A 20,724-nucleotide genomic window follows, 5' to 3' on the forward strand; every position below is an offset into this window, starting at 1 on the left:
ATTTTACCAAACGCCAAACTGCTTTGTTTCACAGCTGATTTCTCTCACAGCAAATCTGTCAACGATTATTTTCACAGCACAGCAATGCCAAACTGGCCCTTAGTGTAAGGATAACGGCTTTTAACTACTTAAATTATAATCATCATGCTATTCTTTTGTTGTTGTTGTGGTTTGAGGTTCAAAACTCTCAAAGATCCCTCTTGTTAATGTTTCCCACCTCTCAAAGATTCTAGGACTCAACGAGGCTCAAGTTTTAAAACCATGGAGTTTCGAACTTAAGACTTTCTTCAAACAAACACTAGAAATTGTGCGATCGAAATTTAGAACTTCTTCTAACAAAGTGGAAAGAAAAAGAAAAGAAAAGAAAATCAAAGCACAGAATACACATTACATTATGGAATGGAATGGAAAGTTGGGGTATTATTGGGCTTGAAGGGTATGGGCTGTTATTGGGCTTAAATGCCTATTTATTCATCTGGTCCAAAAATTAACTAATATAATAATAATTACACAAACTTCACAATCGACCTCTTCTTCTTCTTTTTCTTTTCTTCTTCTTCTTCTTTAGAGAAAAGAGAAGAAACCGTCGTGGTTGGTTCTTCTCGGTATTTAATGCCGGCGGGATTTTTGCTAAGACGGCTTCAGTATTGGCCTCTAGCCTTTGTATTTTTCAATCTTCTATTATTATTATTATTTATTTATTTATATTATTCGATTTGCAATTTTGTGTTGAATGAATTTGGGTGAGAGCAGGCTCCGATGATGAATTATTTCTTGACTGTCACTTTTGTATATATATCGTTCCAATTTCCGAAGCTTTATTTAAACAGTTTCAGCTTCCATGTGGAACTCAAGGGACATCTGAGGAGTTTCCCCACCCTTTTTCTTTTTTTTTTTTCATTTCTTTTCTCCCCTTCATTTTTGTCTCTTGTTCTTGTTCTTCTTTTCTTCTCATGATTGAACGACACGCCGTATTATATACATACGTAAGGAAAAGAAGATGTGACATGGCGTCGTTCTATTTTTTTCTTTTTCTAGATGGAAAAAAGGGCATTGTAGTTTTCACATGATTGGGTTGCGCTGATGGGATTTAATTGGCAAATTTTTTTTTAGTTTTTTTTCTCATAAAAGTCCCCGTAGTCTCACTCACACACATCACATGGTTCTTGGTTGTGCTGCTGTCGCGTAACCATGCAATTTGGCCTTGGACCACTGTCATTTTGAGCTTTTTAATTTTTTTAATTTCTAGAATAAAAGTATTCTTTTCAACTTTAAAAAAGATAAAAAGATGATATCTATTCTCTTTCTAACCCTCCTCTCTCTCCTATCTTGACCACGAATCTTGTGTTTCTTTTTTCCTTTCCAATATTAAAGTTCAAGAAAATAAATATAAAAACGAATTTACCACCAAATTATATTATGAACAAAACTGCTCACTTGTGCAACAAGTTGTGCTCAACAAACCGTTTTCAATTCTCACAAACCGCACCAGATGAATGAATCTAATCCACCCCTCATTTGAGCTTTAAGTTTGATTGGGTAAGTTTAAAATCGACCAAGTTATATGCATAATCGATTCAGTTAAGTTCAAACGAATTACATTTATCTTATAATCGATTAAGTTCATCCTTACATACCACTTAAATTATAAACCTCTCACCCTTTTAGGTTTAATCCACATAATTTTTTTAGAACTATAAGCACAAAATTTGATCAAAAGAATAAAATATGTATGTGCACAATATACAGAATATCAGTGGTGATGTGCACAAAATACAGAATATCATTGTTGATGTTAAAGGTCAAAAGCTGAAACGTAGCTTTTGTTTCTATCTTGTCAACCCAGCATTGTTTATGTCGAAAGCCAAAAGCTTATTCATTCGATGGATTGAAAGAAACCAAGTCCAACCCAAAAACCCAAAAAATTCCAAGTGCCGGCTTTTGCCCTCCTCCCAAGTTCCAGTTTCTGTCATCTTCTTCTTCTTCCTCTCCACGTCGACCATGTGCTCTGCTTCTCTCTCCTCGTCATCTCTCTGTCACCAATCCCATCTCAAACCTCCACTCTCTTTCTCCAACAATGGCGGGCTCTCTGTTCCCCAGCCATAGCCACTCTTCATTCTCATTATTTTCTTCTCTTCTTCTCTCTCTTTTACTGCCAACCATGACTTTCACAACAAAAGCCTCGTCAGCCTGCACTTCTGAACCAGGCCCTGTAAAACCCACAATTCCATTGGTCGCCTTCTTCGATCGGCTCCAAGAAACTGCGCTCGCCACTTTTGGAAAAACCAAGTTCGACCCAAAATTCTACGTCGATTTGTCGCTCAAGTTCGAGTTATCGAAGACTCAGACAGCCTTTGATCAGCTTCCAAAGTCTGCAAACGGGTCTGCATCAGTAAAGGATTTGAAGGAGTTCATAGCAGAGTATTTTGAGGATGCAGGGGAGGATATGGTGCTTGCTGAGCCAGAGGATTTTGTCCCAGAGCCGGAGGGGTTCTTGCCCAAGGTGAAGAACCCAGAAGTGAGGGCTTGGGCTTTGGAGGTGCATTTGCTTTGGAAGAATTTGAGCCGCAAAGTCTCTGACGGGGTCCACAAGAGGCCTGAGTTCCATACTCTTCTTCCTCTGCCTCAGCAGTGTGTAATTCCGGGTTCAAGGTTCAGAGAAGTTTATTACTGGGATTCTTATTGGGTAATTAGGTAAGTGTTCTGTTGATTTCTCTTCTTTTTTTCTTGTTTTTTTGGTTGATCATGTTATTTTGAATCATGTGCTGCATTATCTTTTCTAAATTGTTTAAGGTGATGCTAATTTAAAATGTGAATTCAGAATCTAATTCTAGTCATTATTGAATCTTCATCACTTGAGCCAAAAGCAACCCAATTGGTTTGTTGGTGCGAGACTACCTTGTTAGAATCAGAACAATATAAAATGAAGTAACCTTTCTTTTTCCACTTTTTCATTCACACTGGAGACAAAAGCGTAGAGATAATTGTGTATTGATGTGCAGGGGCCTGCTTGCAAGTAAAATGTATGACACAGCTAAAGCAATTGTGTCTAATCTCATTTACTTGATAGAAGAATATGGATATGTCCTTAATGGTGCAAGGGCCTATTACACTAACAGGAGGTAATGCTTTATCATTTTGTTTACTTCTTCCCCCAGTGAATTTTTAATTGATGTTTTGTTTCTAAGGAACCCCAAAAGATTACAAAAGCAACTTGTAAAATATGCCAATTTTGCACAAGAAAATTGCCTTGGTGTATACTAAGCTCTGCGTTGTATTACACACTCATATAGTTCAGTTCCATATTAATCTTGGGTGGGCAAACTTTGCAGCCAGCCACCCCTTTTGAGTGCAATGGTTTTCGAAGTATACAAGAGGACAGGCGATGTCGAATTCGCTAGAAAGTCTCTCCCTGCACTCATCAAGGAACATGAATTCTGGAATTCAGGTTTATGATAAACTTTTTGTACATAATAAGTTCACATTATAATGATTGCAGCCGTCCTTTGTTCATCTATAGTTGGTTTTAAAATTTCTGTAGTTTTAATTTAATTTTCTGCTGTTGTAGGTATTCATAAGGTAACTGTTCAAGATTCTCAAGCTCAGAAACACACTCTAAGTCGATATTATGCAATGTGGAACAAACCCAGGCCTGAATCTTCAACCATTGTATGTCTTCCTCTGCAGCTCCCCTAGAAAAAAAAATTATACTTTTTGGTAGGAAATAAAAGAGAATAGAGCTAGTTTATTACTCCTTTTAACAGATTGTTATGCCTGTCAGGACAAGGAATTTGCTTCGAACATCTCGAATGTTTATGAGAAACAGCATTTTTACCGGGAAGTGGCTTCAGCTGCTGAGTCTGGATGGGATTTTAGTACAAGATGGATGAGGTAAATCCACAAGAAGTATGCAAATCCACACTTAGAGAAGAGCCACTATAAATTAGTTGAAAGAGGATTTTTCTTGTTCTTGTTGCAGGAACCACTCAGATTTTACAACATTGGCCACCACATCAATTTTACCTGTTGATTTAAATGCATTCATACTAAGGGTATGTATGGCTCAGAAATCTTAAACAAAAATGAAGCCCTACAAATTATGACCTGTGTCTGTTGATGCAGATGGAACATGACATTGCCTTACTTGCAAAAGTTACAGGAGATCACAACATTGCTGAGCGCTTTCTCAAAGCTTCTGAAGCAAGACATGAGGCCATAAAAACTGTTTTCTGGAACGCAGAGAAGGGACAATGGCTTGATTATTGGCTCGGCAATAGCACATGCAATGCGGTATCAATTGCAAAGCTCTTTGATTTGTTGAAAGTTTTAGTTGTGGTTGTCTTAATTCCTTCATATTTATGCTTATAGGAAGCTCAAACGTGGGAAGCTTGTAACCAAAATCAGAATGTATTTGCGTCAAACTTCGTCCCTTTGTGGATTGAGCCGTTTTTCTCAGGTTTGTGCTTCTGAGCTCCATCATATGGTTGCATCTGAGTGCAAGCTTAGACTGAAATTTATATAAACAGACAACAAAGCAACATGAAAGCGCACCACAATTTTCCTTTGAAAGATATTAAGTTCTTTGGATTAAAATCATCAATAGATTGGTTCAGACACCCTTTTCTATATCATGAACCAAAGAACATAATTGAATGAATATTTTGTCTTGTACATTGTATACTGAGAAAGCCCTTGCCCTGTGTGTATGTGAGTGAAGATGCTTCTCTGGTAGAGAAAGTTACAAGAAGTCTTCAAAGCTCAGGACTGCTTTGTGATGCCGGTATCGCAACATCCTTGACAAAGTCAGGAGAACAATGGTGAGTTCATAAACTAAAATCCAATTATCTTTCAGCATTTTAAGAATTATCTGAGGCCTTTCATGAAAGGGTTTCAAATTTCATTGTCAATGGCCTAATGGGGACTTATAAAAAAAAACAGGGACTTTCCAAATGGCTGGGCTCCAATCCAACACATGATAGTTGAAGGCCTGGCAAGGTCTGGTTTGAAGGAAGCAAAGTTAGTGGCAGAAGACATTGCTGTGAGGTGGATCAGAACCAACTATGTTGCCTACAAGAAAACAGGCACCATGCATGAAAAATATGATGTGGAAAAGTGTGGAGCATTTGGAGGTGGTGGTGAATATATTCCCCAGGTATATATGCCTTAATCACTTTCTAATTGACAATTGTATTAGCTACACAGAAGATTTCAGCTTAAATTTTTTAACATCATTTGTTTTAATTTGTTTTGTGCGTGTTGCAATGCAGACTGGTTTTGGGTGGTCAAATGGAGTTGTATTGGCATTCTTGGAGGAGTTTGGATGGCCTCAAGACAGAAGGATAAATTGCTGACTAGCATTAGGATTTTAGGACCAAATCATCTTGTTGGCTTCGAGATGCATTTCAGATTTTTTTTTTTTTAATTATTATTTTTTTTTGTGTGGTTACAAGCGATTGGATGCATTTCAACTTTTAATCTGTTTATCATAACATATATAAATTATATGCTATTAATTTTTATTTATTATTATGGTTTCTGTTGATCCACGAGTAGGTGATAAGGATTTTTATTGTCTGATGCACTTTTGGGGGGTTCATGCTTCCACTAAGATTCTTAATTAGTGTTGTGATTAGGACAGAAAGGTGGGATTTGCTCCAGAAGCGGCACTGATTGGGAACTTTGATTGATTGTACAATTATTTTTCCCAAGCTGGTGGAGTTAGTGTGTCAAAAATTTGCGTAGCTGTTTGATCATATTCCCAACTCATATGTGACATAATTGACATTGGTCTTTATGGACTCGTTATGATTTTTATATGTGGCTAAAGATTTAACTAATTAATTAGGGCCTAATTATCTTATTTGTGTAGTGGGTGGTGGGTCAGTGTTAGATGATAGAGATCCTTTTAGCAAGTGTCACGTTCGGTTTAAGGGATGATTAGGACTTAACAAGAAGAGAGAGCCAAAACACACATCTCATCACACGGACATACTCCTAACTCTGATGAGAGGAAAAAAAAAAAAAAAAAAAGATTCCCAGGAAACACACATTAGTTTCTTTTTCTTGTTTCTGAAGATCAATAGGACATTTCTAACAAGTTAAAGTATGGATTAAGTAAAACATCGAAGTGTTCTTCCGATATAAAAGACTTTAAATTGTAAGATAAATGACAAATTTAAAGACTGACTTTGACGTAGTTCTTGAAAAACTATCTCAATTGATAGTCTAATAGCATAACACAACACGTATATATGTGTATGCAAACAAAATGACGGTGGGGTGCGGTGATGTAACCTTGTTTCATAAGAAACTCCTTACCATATTATTATACATTCCAACTAAAGATTTATTAATTGTAATTGAGAAGGAAGGATATGATTGAGGTCATCAAATGGAGATTAGTTTAGGGTAAGAGATTGGATGCCCTGAACCCTAACTTTAAGGGAAGAGGGACCCTTCAAAGATTCGGAGATACACAAAGTAGAGAGTGGCAATCATTGAATCATGGTAGTATTCAAATGGCACCCAATGTATGCTTTTGATAATACAAAATTGGGTTTTTTTTTAATATTTTGAATTGGGAAATGAGTGAGTGGAAAGTATATAATGACCAAAGTCTCCAAGATTTTGCATATTATATATATGAACAAATTAAATTATAGTGTCATGGGATTTGGTCCTTTCTCAAATCCCTTTAATTTGATTAGTCAATTAGAGTGGGCGAACTAACAAAATACCCAAATCCAAGGTTTAATCTGTGAGGTGGGGTGCATTCAAATATCATATATATAGATTGAGGGATATATTGAGGAATTCTTCAAATAATTTTATTCGAGAAGCATCATTTAGTGTTTTTTATAAATAAATAAAAAAATCAACTATCCAAATAATTTATTTTTATATTCATAGATCATTTTTACAAAAAATTAGACAAATTGGAAACCGTTTCGACATCTAATTGTGTCTTACAAAATCAATGAACACAGTGCTTCAAGAAAGTACTAAAATTTCAATAATTCAATTAGGTGGTCAAATGATATCGAATTCAAGTGAATTTTTTTGTAGAGATGATCTTTGAATGAATATCTACAAAATAGACTTTTGGATTAGAGAAATACAATATAGAGTGGGCCTTATAAGAATGTCCTTCAAAGAAACTTATTTAAGGTATCCCTCACTAAAGCTATATATATCAAATATTGGAGGCAAATCAGATGAAAGGCAACTTTAGGCTAAAATATTAAGCAGGCCTAATCTGGGGAAGCCTCATTTGACTATTCGGGGGTTTCATTGGAGGGTAACAGATGTGCGCATAAGCTTGCAAAACGGGACCATAATCCCAATACTTAATAGATTTCTTTATTTATTTTTTGTCTCTAGTTAGTTAATTAATTCAATGTAATGAAAGTGCTTTAATAAGCAGCATTTAAACTTAAAGGTAAAGCCACTGATTTTGAACCTTTTACTCCAAAATGATTTTGATTTCATTTTATTATAATGCATGCCCTGATCCACACAGTGCATGCATATCCTGACTCCAAAATTTGAACTTAAACTTTTTTTTCTTTTTTGAGTTAAAGAAAACCTAAGATTTGAATTTAATTTTGTTATGTAACCAAGGATGAAAGAGTAGTAGAGAAAAAGTGAAATGCAAAAGATAGAGTTCCGTTATCATAATTTGTTTCTTTTATTTTCATTAGAGTAAATTTCAACGGCATGAATGAAAATTTCATTTAACTAAATAAACTAATACAACTCAAGAATGTAAAACCTAACCCTGATTCAATAAATCTTCCAAAAGGGTGTCCTGCACAAACGAAGGGGCACCTCTGACCAAGACAAACTATCATCTATATGCAAAGTATATTGTGCTACGTACCCTATGAGTAACTTCATTCGCTTCTCGAAAAAGTATGTATATGAACTTATTGTTTGCTGGAAATATTTTTGCCAGAGTCTTCTATTTATGGGTTCACATAATAGGAGATCGAATACCATTATTTAAAATATATATAAAGCATTAATAAAAAAAAATGTTAATTTAGTGTATATATGACTCAAAGAATGAACTCATAAAAGGTATGGTGGTCATCCACAATCACGCATTTACAACAATTTTCTCTCGTTTATAGGGTAGGGGCCAAGGGACAACCAAGAAAATGTAAAAGCTGTATGAATGTTTCCTCCTTTAGACTTAGAGATAGCAGGGGCAGGGGAGGCCAACATGATAAATACCTAGCAAAGATGACTGAGATGCCATGACAGCATGATAGGATAGGATAAGAACACTTTTCCCCTCCTTCGATCCAAGGACCCCATGGCCTTATAAATTTACAGATAATCTCTAAAGTGAAAAAAAGAGCCATAAATGATACTGATTTCTATTAAGTATGTGGATTGGGGTCTAGGAACTTGATTTGTAGGGTTAGGCCGCGTCTCCGTGTTCTTGAAAGATGTTCAAGAGCTCACATCCTACTTCTTCAAACATGAAAGATCTTTAAAATATGTGCTACTTTGGTAAAAAGTTAATGTTCTGCCAATTAATTACTTTGGTTTCATAGAAAAAAGGTTATCGTTAATATGTGCAAAATTAGATACTAATTGACCCGACCAATCTATTTTAAAGAGAAAAAATTACATTCACTGGATGTATATGTGAAGAGAGAGACAGAAAAAGAAGAGTATGTAAACGATTTATGCAAGTTTTTTCTTTATCCGACAGGTTCATAATCATGAATAGTAACACACGCAAACAAAAAGGCAAGAAGATGTAATGTGGCAGCACCATGGCCTAAGAGAGTAGAAGTTGGTGAAACTAGCGATGTGAGAGGAGATGAGATACATATATATATTCCGTTCCAAATACAAATAGTAGTAGGAATAGTATGTGCAGTTTGTGGAGGAAGGATATGATGTCATAAGGTCCCCGCAGGAGGGCACGGGGACTATTTAGAAATAGAGAAGTGCTCCCAAAAAAAGCTGAAATTTTCAGCACTTTATCCACCTTTTGGCCAAATAATAAAGGGTCTCCCTCTCTACCCACCTTTTCTCAAACTATTGCACATCACAATTAAAGTGCCCTTAAAAAAAAATGATATTCTCTTTGCTCAATTATGCTATGCATTCTCATTAAAAATGAAACTTTTATATATAATTTTTTCAGTTTGAGTTTTAAGGTGATCGGATTTTCAAGGATGGTAGAGCATAATTATTTTCATCTTTTCTATTACGATTCTATACTAAATCCACCATTAAAGCACGTTATAAACATAATGATGAGCGAATTCATATTCGAACTCTTATTACATAGAACCTTGGTTGCAAAGAAGAGGAATTTCTAGCTTTAAAAAAGATGTGTTTGATAAACTATGTCTAAATGGATAAATGAGGGATTCATGTATTTTGGTGGCTCAAAACAAAATAAAATTAGAATCGGATTGAATTGAATTATTTTAGACTTGGTAAGTTAAAAAAGTGAAATAAGTATAAAATGAAAAAAGAAAGGGAGGGTTTGAACAGGAATGATTGACCAGAGGCGACTTTTTTATCCCAATAAAATGCAAGATTCGATGTGGCAGGATTGACTGATCTGCAGAAATTTGGAACCCTCCTCACGTGCGATTCCCCTTTGACAAATCACAAATGCACGCTCTCCCATACATTCATTCACTTAATCAAATCACCTTGACACTTGTGCCCTCTATACTTATTTTCTTTTCTTTTCCTTTTATTCGCCATTTTAAATAATCAATCACTTATTTTCTTTTTCTACCTCATCCACCTACAAATGAAAATTTGAACCAAGACCTAAAAGTGAAAATTTGCCGTAAATTTAATCCAAGAATATTTATGCTAGTAAAGAATAACTCAATTGGTTCAACGTTTTCACCTTTATTCATATGGACAGAAGTTTGAAATTCTGAGGCACCCAATAAATATTTGTGTAAACTTTCTTTCTTAATCGTTTGTACTCCAAAAATATACAAGTTCATATATCCAGCGAATTCACACAATTTAACATCAAAGACTATAACTTAAATTTTATAATTTCATCATAGTTTTGGGAAGGAATCAGTTTTCTTCCTATTACATACTAGTCTTGCTAAATATCCCAAAAAGTTTATAAACATCTGCCATGAGCAAACAAGTAGTTCTAAAACAAGTGCAGTCCTTATAATGGACATTCCTAATATATAAAAAAATATAAAAATAATCAAGCAATTAAGTCCTCTATTGTCTCCAGTTTTTGTCTTCTTGGCTGGAGACTTAAGACTACATTTCCTTATTGTGTGGGTTGTCAAAGAAGAAATGGATTGTGATTCCATTAGCAAGCTAGAGCTTGGTCGGTCTAGAGATATATTTGCAATTCAATTTTAACAACCCACGTCAAGACGCCAAGAGACAGAGAAACATAGAGTACGATAGGGTAGGGGTTGGGGAAGGTGTGGTATAATTAGATTAACTTTATTTATAAAAAAAATTCTATTTTTTACGTTTATTTTAGTTATAAAGAATAGACAAAAATACCCTTAAATTTAACGGAATTTTTAACGGAGTTAGACATAGGTTGTGGATTGCAATACTTTACAAAGTGCAAGTGGTTATAAAATTAAGGGAGATTCACTATTATACCTAATATAGGGGTCCACATTATAAAAATATCTTATATGAAATGGAATTTAGAAACACACTCAAAACTCATTTACAACATAACAAATAAATTTTTAACTTCTTATAAATTACAAAGCTGCCATCAATTTCTTAAAACAAGCCCAACCCAAAAACCTCATAAAAAATTCAAAATACTCAATTAGGTATTAAAGTAATTTAATAATCAAAATTAAATTCAATAGGGTCAGCTGTCATTTTTTGGGTTTGTTTATAAAAATTAAATGATATATAATTTATCTATATTATTAATGCTAAGAATGAGTATATCACTATTTATACAAATTTAATAAATTATTGTTAAGACTAGTATTTATTTCTTATTTGATGGGTCTTTAGATGGGCAAGGCTATGCTCATCCTTACTTCATAATAAGTCCACAGCTCTCTTGGACCCAAAAAATTGTTTACCAACTAACCCACGAGGATGTAACCTGTTTTTATTCGAGGCTGATTATTGCTTAATTATTTTTCATTAGCCAATAGCATATGCCCATGCGCTGCCTGGCCATATTCTCATTACGATATAAGAAAAGCTTTATTCAATGATTCCAGCACAAATTGTTTTGAAAAAACAAAACCCTATGGAATTTTTTATATTATTCTTCTCTTATATTAGATTAACTTCAACTTCACGTGGTATGTGGAATTGGGGAAAACTCAATTTGGGATTTTGAAGAAAAGTTTTTAGTTTGTCCCTTAATATTTTTTTAGAATGATACTATATTAAATTAACACATACTAACGTTAGGATTTAAATTTAGGACTTTGCTGAGAATAATAGTTCCAAGTCGTTACACTAGTGGGTCCTTTTCACCCTTTAACATTCTATTAACGGCAACAAAAGAGGCTTTTGAAAATTAGTAAAAGATTTTTGAAAAGAAAGGGGTAGAAAATTAGAAGTAGATTATTTGGTACATTATTGCTAGATCTTTAATTTAATGGTTTGGATGCTATTAGGAAAGTTGTAGTAAAATGATTTGGTGCATTATTGCTAGATTCTTTTCGTTTACAATCAAAACCCTCACCTCCCAAAGAAAGAAAAAACCCCACTAAAATCTCGATCTTTAAAGAAATAATAATGTTTAGAAATAAAAACAAAAAGTTAATTAGATGGATTAGGACCACAAATAAAAAATCACCAAGTTAACCTAATCATGCAAAATTAAATTTAAACCAATTAATCCGATCTATCAATCACTGACAAATATATAATCCTCTCCCCCTCCCTCCCTTTCCCTAAACCTCAATCCATATCCTCCACCCAAACCAAACCTCACCATTTCTCTCTCTCTCTCTCTCTCTCTCTCTCTCTCTCTCTCTCTCTCTCTCTGTATGTACTTAATGCAAAGCGGCTACTTCAGGCACAGTGAATAACCAAACACAACACGTACGTGCTCTGGCTGCTTCTCTCTCTCTCTCTCTCTCTCTCTCTCTCACAGTCTTTGTTTTTCTGTGTAATAGTCAACGCGGTCAAACATCACTTCACACTATAGGCCCCAGTGATCAACAGGCAAAAAAAATGCTCGAGACCGTGAAGTACCTGCTCGGATCGGCCGGCGCTAGCGGCTACGGCTCAAGGAGCACAGCCGAGCAAGTCACCGAGAGCTCTCCCGATCTGCGCCACATCACCGCCATCATCACAGGTACGCAAGTGAGCTTAATAACCACCGTCGGATTACGGTGATTTGCTTTTCATTTTGATGATCAGCTTCTGATTTTGAAGACCGTGTGGTTTTTTTCGAATTCATCAGGTGCTACTTCAGGGATCGGAGCCGAGACGGCTCGTGTTTTAGCTAAGCGCGGGGCCAGGCTGGTTCTCCCGGCCCGGAGCCTCAAAGCGGCCGAGGACGCCAAGGCTCGGATCGTCTCGGAGTTTCCCGACTCGGAGATCATCATCATGGCGCTTGATCTTAGCTCTCTCACTTCTGTCAGGAACTTCGTCTCCGAGTTCGAGTCCCTTCAGCTGCCTCTTAATCTGCTCATGTAACTCTCTCTCTATCTCTCTCTTGTTGCTTTCTGTTTGGCTGCCGAGAAAATGCCGGAAACGAAAAGAAAATTAGCCAACTAAAAAGTTTCTTTTTGGTTTGTTTGTGTCAGAAACAACGCCGGAAAGTTCGCGCACGAGCACGCGATTTCCGAAGACGGAATCGAAATGACCTTTGCGACTAATTATCTAGGTTATTAGTACTAACACTCCGACTAATACTTAAATTAATATTTTGTTTTTTGTTTTTTGTTTTTTTTGACAGAATATTTATTTAAAAAATTCAGGTCATTTTCTGTTGACGAAGCTGCTGCTCAACAAAATGATCGGACCGGCGGCGGCTACAGGCGTTCAAGGCCGAATCGTGAACGTCTCGTCGGCGATTCACGGCTGGTTTTCGGGCGATACCATCCGATATCTCGGCGAGATCAGCCGAAGCGGAAGGTGAGCGAGTTAAATGAATCGGGAACTGTAGCCGATTATTTATGGTGCATTTAGTGATAAGAGCAAGAAAAAAAAAATTATGCGGTACCAAACTAAAATTCTTAATTTTATATTAAAAAAATCACTAATTAATTGATCTTATTCTCGTTCCTTCACTTATTTATTTATTTTTAAATTATTTAATAATATATGTGAATTAAATGAGTTGGTCAAGATAGTTTGTCCGTCTTTTTATACCTGAATTTAATTCACTTTTCATATAAAAGAGTAATTTGAAATATTGCATTATTAAATAAATTTTTTAAAAAAATTCCCATTCAGTATGTAATTATTTGGATTCAATTTTTTTTAATTTTAATTAATTTGTCTTTGAGAGTTCCACATTTGTTTATTTGTATTGACATTTTTTGTGTGGGTGGTTAACAGCGATTACGACGAGACACGTGCGTATGCGCTCTCGAAGCTGGCCAACGTCTTGCACACCAAGGAACTCGCTCGCAGACTCAAGGTTCGCATGATCATTATTAAAGACAAACACACACACGCTGCCTGATGATTATCGATATAAAAAAATAATTTATTATAAGTATTAAAAGGTGGCTTTTGTTTGTTTTCTTAAATGATTATTGTTGCTAATTTCTTTGTTGTAATATTGTTTTTTGGTTTTTACTAAAATCATCAGGAAATGGACGCCAACGTGACCGTTAACTGTGTCCATCCAGGAATCGTTAGGACCCGCCTCACCCGAGAACGTGAAGGCCTTGCCACAGGTTACGTTTTTATTTCTACAAATTTATTAATTTAAAATAATTTTTTGTGTTTGCTGAATTAAATGAGTTTTGAATATGTAGATTTGGCGTTCCTCATGGCTTCTAAGCTCCTGAAAACAATACCCCAGGTTATATTTGTTAGCCTAATCCTTCCTTTAAAAAAAAATGTTCAATAAATTTAGTATTACATTGTACTGAGTTTAGTTTGTTGCGGAAGGCTGCCGCGACAACATGTTATGCTGCGACACATCCAAGGCTGGTGGATGTGTCCGGGAAGTACTTCGCCGACTGCAACGAGACCTTGCCGTCGAAATTGGGGTCTAACCTAAGCGAAGCTGCTCGGTTATGGTCGGCCTCTGAAATCATGGTGTCCAAATCCTCCACTGCGATTTTTGATCCGAGCAGCCAATTGGAGTACTAAAAGAGTAGAAGACAGGACATCATCATCAACTATATATTATAGATATAAATATCAAGAGAGAAACAGAAAAGCATCTTAATTATACGACTAGTTACTTCTTAATGTATGTTTAATTAGTAGCTAAATACAGTGGTAGGAAGGAAGAAGGAACATCGCCCTAAAATTATATATATAATTGTACACAGCTTTGAACATGTATAGTACTAGTTTTAGTAGTACGATAGTGGCATGGATTATATATAATTAATTAGATAAAGGAAGGCTTTTGATGTATGAATATATTTATGCGAAGAATGGTTTTCTTAGTTGGTACCAAGTCATGACCAGATTGGATTTGGTGTGTGTATATATATATATATATATATATAATGACACAAAGGTATAATATTATAGAATTAATTAGAGTTTGCACTGTGGACTTTGGTTGGAGATGAAAGTGTTTGGAACCCTAGTTTGTGTATATTTGTTGAATAGTATATGTTGGTTTTTCTTTAAGCAAAATATATCTGTTCTTTTGCCAAAACAGATCTAACCCGGTAGAAAAGAGTCTTAATTTGCAGAGTAAAATTCTTAAATTTAAAGAATAAGAGGTCATTAAGAACATGGGGTCAGTTTGTTGCATGTGGTGGTTGAATTTTGAAGAGTATCTTTGGGGCTACAGTTTGGGGCCCTACTTACTAACATGCGTGGTGGTCACCGATCGATGCATGCTTTCAATGAAAGGAAGTTCAACTTCTCGATCAAAACCCCTTTTTAAAATCACCAGTTTTCCCTCTTTTTAATTAAATAAATTTCATATTATTTTGAAAGCAGAATTCAATTCAACGCAAAACACAAAGAAGAAAAGAAGACGTGGATTTGACAGAGGTGGGAGGGAAGAAAGACAGAAGGGCTCTGTCAAATGGTTAGGGCAAACAAACGAAAAGTACAAAGCATTAAAGGCAGTCACAGAAACCCTAGTTTGTTGTGAGGACTTTTTGATGCTTCCTGTTAGAGTTATCCATCTACACACGAATTCTCCAAGACCAAAGCCAAATGTGGCATGTAGACGAACACGAAGACAAAGCAGTTATGTTGTCTGAGGCTTTGTCTCCCGCCCCACAATAAATAACATCTGCCATTGCCTAACATTTCTCAGGTTGATTATTGCTGTAATTAATTCATAACCACCTTAACTTAAACACAGCTCAGCTGATGATCTTTTGATTAGCAAAAACTATAACTACAAATTACCATTTACCAAGTTCCTTTTTACGGTGGTCAAAGGATTATAACTCGACCAAGAGACATAAATTGTGTGTTGTGAGTCAAAAGCTAACTAGCTTTACCGACAGACAAAGTGAATGATCGTTTACCCTGTTGCCTATGCTTTGACTATTGATGAGGATAATGTTGTACCATAATGATGCTATGTCGGATTATAAATAAAAATATTAGCAATATGGATGGTATTAGTTAATGTTTTATATAAATCCTAAATAGAGGTTCAATATAGGAAGGTAATCTTGTTATTACCCTATTCCTTTCCCCTTGATCACAAGAAAAATATTGATTTCGGAGGATAGCTCAAGGATTCGATCCAGAAGAAATTATGAGTTAGAGCAAATGCAAGGTTGTTGGGCCAATGTATGTATTTCCTACAAAGTTTTTTAGTATTATTATTATTACACATTTCAAACAACATCCTTATTAAGTAGAGATTCTTATATGTGATTGTCGTGTACGACAACATACTCACACAAGAAGGATCATTGAAGGGGCGAGTGGGACAAAAATATAAGGGGTTCTTGCTTTTGTGACTGCGGCCGAGACAATGCACATGATACGACAGACGGATGCTAGAATTTTTCCTTAGGTCATCTTCAATAGTGGGTTAAATCCTCAAATTTAGCCCCTTCATACTCCAAAACCCATCTCCAACAAGTAGGCTAAATGTGCCATGTCACTGAGCCAAACCCAATCAGCAGGCTAAAAGGGCCAAATGTGGCATACTTCTTGGATGGGCTATATCTTATTTTATTATTTCTTGGGTGGGTCAGTTGTTGTTTTTAAATTAATGTATTGTTGTTGTTTTTAAATTAATGTTTTAGTTTCTTGGGTGGGTTGTTGTTGTTTTTAAATTAATCCTATCATATCCGAAAAATATTTTTCTTTTCTTAAATCTTATTCGTGGATGTCAAAAAATTTATCCAAAAATATTTTTCTCTTCTAAAATACATTTTAAATAGGGTCTAAAATTGTATTTTAATTCAAGTATTCAATATATTTAAAGAATATACTAAAAATTAATAAAATATTGAGGAGGCTATGATTTAGCTATGCACTGCTGGAGACGATAAAAAAATATAGCCCAACACTATTTTTTAAAAACAACTATAAATAATGAGCTAAATTTTATGTGTGGTCTATGTTTAACCCTCCACTACTAGAGATGGCCTTATTAAGCTCAACTTTTGTGGGTTTTGTTAATTTCCTTAATATTAAAAATAAGATAATTAAAAAAAACCCTCCAAGTTCACTGAAAAAGCCAAGCCCAATATGCTTGTACGGCTCATATATTCACACCCACATACAAGCCCAATAAAAAGCCCAAAAGGCTAAATCCCTGAAGTCCCATAAACCTCTGAAGAAAACTTAACAAAACCGAACCATCCCGTCTTCCTCACTCACACACGGGGCACAACGCCAACCAGATCCTCACCCCTACCGAAAATGGCGACCACCCTGCTCCCCGAGACTGCCCAAAAGGTCCTAACCCAAGAAACTCTCCGCTCCGCTGCCAAACAGTCCCAGCGCTGTCTCACAACCCCAGTCCGTCTCCGTCGAGCCATTAAAAAATACCTCAAAGGTCTTCACTCTCTCTCCCTCTATCTGTTTTTATGTATCTATATGTGTAAATGATGCAATTCAATTTATGGGGTTTTGGGATTTTAGAGCAGGAGGAGCCCCACATGAAGAGGAAGGTGCTGAGGCTATCGGAATCTTTCAGCCAAATTAAGGATGTGAATTCGCAGCTTGTTACAGCGACTTCACAACAGCTCGTTGAGGACCCTTTGCAGTCTGTGGACCAATCCCAGAGGTGGAAGATCAAGAGCTCTTATGGAGACATCGGCCTCACCTACAGAGACGACGAGACCATTGCTTATGTTGCTTCTAGAATGCCTGCTGTGTTTTCTGCTTGTCACAGAGTACTCAAGGAGGTATGAATGAATGAAATTTGTAATATGGGTTGTTGTATAAATTTGAATAACGAGTATTGGAGCTGAGAAAATGGTGGAAAGCAGAGAAAGTTATCTTCTTCTTTTTTATAGAAATGAGGTGCTTAGCTTGGATTTGTTATGTTATTGTTCCCTTTGAATGTGGATTGGTACAAGTAGATTTGTAGTTGTTCTGAAGTTTCGTTTTCTTATGTGTTCTGTTGTTTTACAGGTTCGTAGAAGACTGCCTGAGTTTTCTCCTGCTAGAGTGTTGGATTTTGGTGCTGGCACGGGTTCAGCTTTCTGGTGAAAAACACATTTGGTTATCTTTTGATTGCTAATCACGTAAGACTTTAATTTGGTTGTAATGTGAATTCAATGCTATAGGGCACTACGTGAAGTCTGGCCACATTCCTTGGAGAAAGTTAATCTAGTGGAGCCATCACAATCAATGCAGCGTGCAGGGCAGAAGCTTATACAAGGTTCTTAATGATTTTTCAGTTCGAACTAGTTAATTGATATGTTTTCGAGATTATTTGTAGATTAATTTGTATAGATAACTAGTTGAATTGCAGTTGTTAAAGCACCAGTCTACTAACCTTTGACCATCCGTATTGCAATTGTTCATGCATTATCAACAAGCGTCTAGAGCTCAGAAAAAACTCTGACCACTTTATGTCATGGTTATTTTAGGTCAGAAGGACTTGCCACTTATTCATAGTTATGATAGCATCCAATCATTGACCAAAAGCATCAAAAAGTCAGACAGAGAGCATGACCTTGTAATTGCTGTAAGTTAGGCAAATTATACACTTACACATCATGTTTGCCTTGGCATGGTTGGTTGGTACATATAATAACTGTTGTTTGTTACAATGGGGTGAAGTCCTATGTTCTTGGAGAGATACCGTCGCTCAAGGATCGAATTACTGTAGTACGCCAGCTCTGGGATCTGACACGGGATGTCCTGGTATGCTTTTTATTTTATTTTATGTGGATGAGTTTCATGCTTCCTTATGAGTTCATGATAGAAGATTTGTGATGATCCTATGTTCTGGTTTATGCCATTAACTAAGGGGACAAGTATTATATGTTTTGACAAATGATTTTGGAATACATGGGCAAAAGAAAAAATTACTTGTAATTCACTTGCCATGTTATAATTGTTTTCAAATTTTCAGTTTGGACCTTCCAAATTTTTAGCCTAATATATTTACCCTTTGATTTCCTAACATTTTATAGGTTTTAATTGAACCTGGAACACCACAAGGATCTAATATCATATCTCAGATGCGTTCACATATATTGTGGATGGAAAAAAGGGTAAGTAGTTTTCTTACTTGTTACTTGCTCCTTGATGTGGCTTTTGAGTTAGGATGCTTGTTCAATTTCTGTACTGGGAATTTTTTGTGTCTGCAAAATAATGTATAATGACACACTCATTGCTTCTTAGAAATGCCGTAAATCTAAAGATGGAGCTGATGAAACTACCAAGGACTTGGTCACTCAAAAGAATGGTGCATTTATAGTTGCTCCGGTGAGTATAATGGCTCTCTAGCCCATATTTTTCTGGTGTCAAAATTAGTATGTTGCCCAGCTTCTCCATTTTTTTCCTTTGAAATTGTTATTTCTCTCATTTTATTTTATAGTTCTCTTGATGCAGTGTTCTCATGATGGACAATGTCCGCTAGAGAAAGCTGAAAAGTATTGTCATTTTGTTCAGCGATTGGAGAGGACATCTATTCAGCGTACATTCAAGGTTCTTCCTTGCATCAATTTCCTACACTCTTTCTTCTTGAAATATTTGGTACATTATGATTTAAGTAAGTGCTTTAATATTGATATTACCTTTTCTTATTTGAATTTTTATAGCGTTCCAAGGGTGGTCAGCCGTTACGTGGCTTTGAAGATGAGAAATTTAGCTTCATTGCTGTCAGACGAGGACAAAGACCACAGTTAGTATTTTTTTATTTATGTTCATGTTCAAAATCGTGGGTTCTTTAATATTCTTATAAGACAATGGAAGCTCAAAATCCAATCTCATAAAGCTACAATGGTTTAGTCAGATCTTTTTGGGTTTAATCTTTTGTCATGTGATTTTGTTCCGGCTAACTCGGTGTCTTTGTTATGAACGCATCTTTAGCCGTCAATGACCTTAGTTTAGTTGTTATAATAAAAAACATTTTCAATTAGACCAATCAATAATTTTTTATATCAAATAACTGTGCTCCAAAGATGCCCTTCTCTTACAGTTGTCAGGTTTTTTGCTCATAAATATTTTTGTGTTGGGAATGCTTTTGTCTCATGATTTCGCTGTTGTTATCCTGACCAGGGAACCTTGGCCTCTTGATGGTCTGAAATTTGACACTTTGAAGGAGCAACAGGCTAAACGGAGCCCTGAAGATCTTGAAATTGACCTGGGTATGTCTTACAAGTTACATGAGTATCCTTTTCAGAATAAATATTCAAGAGCCCCAAAATGAACTTGTCTATGTGATTCCATGCATTAATTACTAACATTCTGGCCATTTGTAAACTCATATTTCTTCATTCTAAGGTTTTGTGTTTGACCTGGACAGAGGAGCTAAATGCCTCGCAGCAAGCTGACCTCATTCCATTTGAAGAACCGGATCCAGTTAACTATGATTCTGATGTTATGGAATCTGATGTTGCTGATGAAAATGAAGAGGAGGAAGATGAAAGAGGTCATGCTGATCTTGGGGGTGGTTGGGGCAGGATTATCTATATGCCTGTACGAAGGGGCAAGCAGGTTACAATGGATGTTTGTCGATCAACCAAACGGGATGGTTCGGAAGGCCAGCTTCAGCGGGTGGTCGTGACAAAGAGTAAGAACCCTGCACTACATCAACAGGCCCGAAAGTCTATCTGGGGGGACTTATGGCCTTTCTGAATACCTCGTCACGCTGTAACCACTATGTATACGAAACTATGTTGTTATGTTCAACGAGCCTTTAATTTGTTCTTCTCAATGACGGGGTTGGATCCAAATTTTCCCCTTCAATTTATTGTGCCCTTTTAGTGAGTATTTGACATGATTTTATTCTTTATCACTTTCGTATCATTTAGGTTGCCTTTTGGGTTACCCTACATGGAAATTCGGTTTCAACCTCCTTGAATAATTTCATAAAAGTTTCTGTATGATCGCTTAAGTACGTAAATTAGTGTTAGAGCATTTCCAAGGGAGATGTCAAATGCCAAACATCAAATTTAAATTTGA

The 20,724-nt window shown here is 35.9% G+C and overlaps 3 protein-coding genes across 4 annotated transcripts; all 3 read left to right on the forward strand.

The window, feature by feature from the left end:
• On the forward strand, nt 1,684–5,542 carry LOC18776642 (probable trehalase). Its single transcript, XM_007210441.2, has 11 exons — nt 1,684–2,694; nt 3,003–3,122; nt 3,333–3,448; nt 3,569–3,669; nt 3,782–3,891; nt 3,980–4,052; nt 4,123–4,290; nt 4,369–4,456; nt 4,718–4,817; nt 4,939–5,152; nt 5,268–5,542. The coding sequence occupies exons 1-11, from the start codon at nt 2,078–2,080 to the stop codon at nt 5,349–5,351; spliced, it is 1,791 nt and encodes a 596-aa protein (XP_007210503.2). The 5' UTR covers nt 1,684–2,077; the 3' UTR covers nt 5,352–5,542.
• Nucleotides 11,780–14,609, forward strand: LOC18777320 (short-chain dehydrogenase TIC 32, chloroplastic). Of its 2 annotated transcripts, XM_007209266.2 has the most exons (9): nt 11,780–12,057; nt 12,132–12,313; nt 12,422–12,653; nt 12,768–12,847; nt 12,942–13,098; nt 13,525–13,606; nt 13,781–13,868; nt 13,950–13,996; nt 14,086–14,609. In XM_007209266.2, the coding sequence occupies exons 2-9, from the start codon at nt 12,190–12,192 to the stop codon at nt 14,287–14,289; spliced, it is 1,014 nt and encodes a 337-aa protein (XP_007209328.1). In that variant the 5' UTR covers nt 11,780–12,057; nt 12,132–12,189; the 3' UTR covers nt 14,290–14,609. The 2 variants fall into 2 exon arrangements, with proteins under 2 accessions (XP_007209328.1, XP_020419854.1); XM_020564265.1 differs by lacking the exon at nt 11,780–12,057 and having other exon boundaries at nt 12,064–12,313.
• LOC18776194 (methyltransferase-like protein 17, mitochondrial) lies at nt 16,782–20,568 on the forward strand. Its single transcript, XM_020564264.1, has 12 exons — nt 16,782–17,137; nt 17,224–17,489; nt 17,719–17,792; nt 17,874–17,968; nt 18,180–18,277; nt 18,373–18,456; nt 18,729–18,809; nt 18,940–19,023; nt 19,150–19,245; nt 19,359–19,441; nt 19,819–19,907; nt 20,066–20,568. Exons 1-12 carry the CDS (start codon nt 17,002–17,004, stop codon nt 20,395–20,397), a joined length of 1,518 nt encoding a protein of 505 aa, XP_020419853.1. The 5' UTR covers nt 16,782–17,001; the 3' UTR covers nt 20,398–20,568.

Source organism: Prunus persica, chromosome G5, assembly GCF_000346465.2.
Source record: "Prunus persica cultivar Lovell chromosome G5, Prunus_persica_NCBIv2, whole genome shotgun sequence".
NCBI classification, from domain to species: domain Eukaryota; kingdom Viridiplantae; phylum Streptophyta; class Magnoliopsida; order Rosales; family Rosaceae; genus Prunus; species Prunus persica.

Bases quoted from the DNA above. Each gene is read 5' to 3' on its own strand.
- LOC18776642 (XM_007210441.2), top strand. From the start codon at position 2,078: ATGGCGGGCTCTCTGTTCCCCAGCCATAGCCACTCTTCATTCTCATTA. The intron at 3,670-3,781 runs GTATGTCTTCCT...TATGCCTGTCAG, and splicing joins GGCCTGAATCTTCAACCATT to GACAAGGAATTTGCTTCGAA. The intron at 4,053-4,122 runs GTATGTATGGCT...CTGTTGATGCAG, and splicing joins TAAATGCATTCATACTAAGG to ATGGAACATGACATTGCCTT.
- LOC18776194 (XM_020564264.1), top strand. From the start codon at position 17,002: ATGGCGACCACCCTGCTCCCCGAGACTGCCCAAAAGGTCCTAACCCAA. The intron at 17,969-18,179 runs GTTCTTAATGAT...TGGTTATTTTAG, and splicing joins AGGGCAGAAGCTTATACAAG to GTCAGAAGGACTTGCCACTT. The intron at 19,246-19,358 runs GTTCTTCCTTGC...GAATTTTTATAG, and splicing joins CTATTCAGCGTACATTCAAG to CGTTCCAAGGGTGGTCAGCC.
- LOC18777320 (XM_007209266.2), top strand. From the start codon at position 12,190: ATGCTCGAGACCGTGAAGTACCTGCTCGGATCGGCCGGCGCTAGCGGC. The intron at 13,099-13,524 runs GTGAGCGAGTTA...GGTGGTTAACAG, and splicing joins GAGATCAGCCGAAGCGGAAG to CGATTACGACGAGACACGTG. The intron at 13,869-13,949 runs GTTACGTTTTTA...TTGAATATGTAG, and splicing joins ACGTGAAGGCCTTGCCACAG to ATTTGGCGTTCCTCATGGCT.